The following is a 3410-nucleotide window of genomic DNA, read 5'->3' on the forward strand; positions in this document are numbered from 1 at the left end:
GAGAATCAGGGACATAGAAAGGGAATGGACTTACTATTCTTCGGGGGGAAAGGGGTGTGGGAGATTCGGGAAGAGACAGGACAATAATCGTGCACCTATGGATGAGTACAGTGGGTGGGGAGTGAGGGCGAAGGGTGGGATTAGAGGGGAGTTATGTTGGGAAAAAAGAGTAACTAATGTAATAATCTGAACAATAAAGATTTAAAAAAAAACGAAAAAAAAACTAGAAAAAGACACTATTAAAAAATAAAAAAAAATAAAAGACTAAGCTATAGACTGCTAAGATTTCACTAAGATTGCACACAAGCCTAGATTTCTCCTTTGAAATAGTAAGAAGAATGTCTTAATGATGTTTTCTAGAGTCTCATTTGTAACTTTAGTATCAATTTTGTTTTTTGTCTGGATTTGAAATGGAGAACCGAGATTCAAGTATATGCTTGAGCAAAAAGAGAGAGGTACTTGATGCTTTCATTTCCAACAAAGTTTTTATTGTTAAAGAATTAGGATTTGGTGCCCATCCCTTGTTGCTAAACTCTGACCCTACTTTATATTTAATGCATAACACTAAGCTCATTAAGTAATGTGGAATCTTTTCGATAGTCTCACTGCTATTGGCCTAGTCAAGGCAAGCCACCTAAATGTTACATAAGATTCCTAATTTATCTCCTTGTTTTGAGACCTTCTGTTCTAATTCACCAGCTCTACTTCTCCTAGTGTTCTTTTCTTGAAACAGAAATCTCAGTATATGAGTCTACTGAAAAGTTTAAATTCTGTTCAGAATTTTTAGCATATCTGAGGCTGTCTGAGATCATGTTCTGAACTACTTTTTATTTATTCAACAAAAATATATTAAGTACCTACTCTGGGAGATACTGTGCTTATTGCTAGGGTTGTAATTCCTAAGGGACAAATTTGATGCTTGTCCTTATAGATATAATGTGATGGGGAAGAGAGGCAGGAAATAAGCAAATATACATGTGATGGATGTGAAGGTAAAGTACAGAATGACAGTAGAGTGTAATCGGGAATCTAACCTAGTCTGGAGAGTTGAGGACAGCTTCTTTCAAAAAAGAAGTGCTTTAGTTAACACCCAAAAAGTGAATAGGGCTTACTTAGCCAGTTAACGTGGAGAAAGAGAAAGAGCAGTGCAGGCAGATGCTAATATGTGTAAAGTCCCGAGAAGGAAAATAATGTTTTTACAAAGGGCTTTCTAAGAAGGCCAGTATGGATGGAAGGATGAGCCTGGATGGGGAAAGACACGTTATGCAGATCCTTGTGTGGCATTTAAAGACTGTTTTTTCCTAAGGGCATCAGACATATTATAGATGTGTTTGAAGCAGAGAATAACTACAAGGATCTTTAATGTTGTAGCTGAAAATTTCCCTTTTCTATGTGAAGAAAGTTTTGGAGATGGTAAAGATGGATGTAAGGAGACCAGATAAGGGTTGGCTGTAGTTTAAGTCAGAAATTTATGAGAGCTGTTTCCTAGGTGGTGGCAGAGGGGTTTGAGTAAAGTAGTGGGATTTGAGAGGTAAAATCAACATAGCTTGGTAACTGGATGTATGAGTAGAGGGACGAGGCAAGCGTGGTTTGCAAGTTCTTGAATAGTTGGATAGATGACAAAACCTTTTATGCATTGGGCTTGGAAATACTAGGAAAGAAGAATGTTTTGGAATGGTGGGAAGCAGAGCTCAACTTTGGACCACTGGTTTTTAGAGAGAAAAAAGTGGGAAGGCAGGGAGGAAGGAGGGAGGAAACGAGGGAGGAAGATGAGAGAAAGAGAGAACATCAATATGAGAGAGACACATTGATTGGTTGCCTCCCACAGGCGCCCCAACCAGAGCTGGGAACCGAACCTGCAACCCAGGAACGCTCCCGTTACCAGGAATCAAACCCGAGATCCTTTGGTGCAAGGGCTGATGCTCTAACCATTTAGCAACAGTGGCCAGGGCTACTTTGATAAATTTTATATATGTTAAGTGAGACACAGGTGCCAGATTTTTTTTAGTGAACTTCATAGGTAAAAATGACCAACTGTTTTCCAAAATTATTGTACCATTTAGTCAAATACTGGAGTTCCTATTGTTCTATATCTTTATAAAGACTTAGTAATCAGACTTTTTTAAAAACAGCATTATTGAGGTATCATATACATAACAGAAAATTAATCCATTGTGAGCATAGAATTCAATGAGTCATAGTAAATTTGTAGAGCTATGTAATTGTCCCAACAGTCCAGTGTTAAAACATTTTTATAAACCCTTCCAAGTTCCCTTTTGTGCTTTTGTTTGCTTTCTCTCTCTCTAAATTTACCTTTTCTGGGTATTTCTTTCACATCTGGCTTCTTTGACTTAGAATTATGTTTTTGAGGTTCATCCATGTTAGAGCCCCTATCAGTAATTCAATTTTTATTATTGCCGACAAGTATTTCTTTGTATGGTTTATATCACATTTTTGTTTATTCATTTACCAGTTGCTGGATATTTGGATTATTTTTATTTTGGGCTATAATAAATAATGCTACTATCTAAATTTGCATACACATCTTTATGTGGACATAATATCTTCATTTATTTTAGATAAATATCTAGAAAGGGAGTACTATGCTGTTTTGATTATGGAGGCTTTGTAATATATCTTTCTCTGGTCAAACACGTTTCTTGTTCTGTTTCATATTGGCTCTTAGTTTTTCCATATGTATTTAAGTCCGATGAAAAACCTACTCCTCTAATTATCATCTTTATTCAGCTGTGAAATCTTTAAAAAATTGTCTCTTTTAATTTGCAGTATTTCTGTAACAATCTTATTTAATTTTGCCTGTCATAGGTAATTGCTTACAAGTCTCTTCTACCATAATATACATTTCTTAAAGTTGCTTATTTATCTGTGTGATCCTAGTTTTGCTACTTGTGTAATATATTTGAGTAGTAAAATGAATATTGACAGGAATCCTGTTGGCTCAGTGCTCTTAAAAACCCAAGGTCTCTCTGACTTTATAGATATCATCAACATTGTTATTATGGCTCAGATTTCTAGTGTAAAATTAGAATTTTTAAATTTAGCTTTATATATCTTCTAAATTTAACTTTATATATCTACTTTTTCAGTTAGATATAGTAAATGTCTAATCCATAAAGTCTTAAATCTCCTCTTACGTTTTTAAGGAGCACTTACTTTGACATATGTGTACTCAGAAGTTCACAGAATTGGTGTTTTCTTCCCCTATTTGGTAGGAAGCAGTTGAGAAATATGAAGAAGTGCTGCATAACTTAGAATTTGCCAAGGAGCTTCAGAAAACCTTCTCAGGACTGAGCCAAGATGTGAGTATGTTTTCCTTGAAACCAGTTCCACCACTGATCTGGAAGAAATGTCAGGGTCTGCTGATGGCACTTGGTTACCATCCATCTCAT

The 3410-nt window shown here is 35.8% G+C and overlaps 1 protein-coding gene across 3 annotated transcripts in view; it reads left to right on the forward strand.

Annotated features, from left to right (window-relative positions):
- CAPRIN2 (caprin family member 2) overlaps positions 1-3410 on the forward strand; it is a 47465-nt gene that overhangs the window by 10066 nt on the left and 33989 nt on the right. For all 3 annotated transcript variants that reach the window (XM_015566619.1, XM_006767829.2, XM_015566618.1), the window contains exon 3: positions 3234-3320. In XM_015566619.1, coding sequence (XP_015422105.1) covers positions 3234-3320 — 87 coding nt within the window. The remainder of the gene's footprint in view (positions 1-3233; positions 3321-3410) is intronic.

This window comes from Myotis davidii, unplaced genomic scaffold, assembly GCF_000327345.1.
Source record: "Myotis davidii unplaced genomic scaffold, ASM32734v1 scaffold902, whole genome shotgun sequence".
Classification (NCBI taxonomy): domain Eukaryota; kingdom Metazoa; phylum Chordata; class Mammalia; order Chiroptera; family Vespertilionidae; genus Myotis; species Myotis davidii.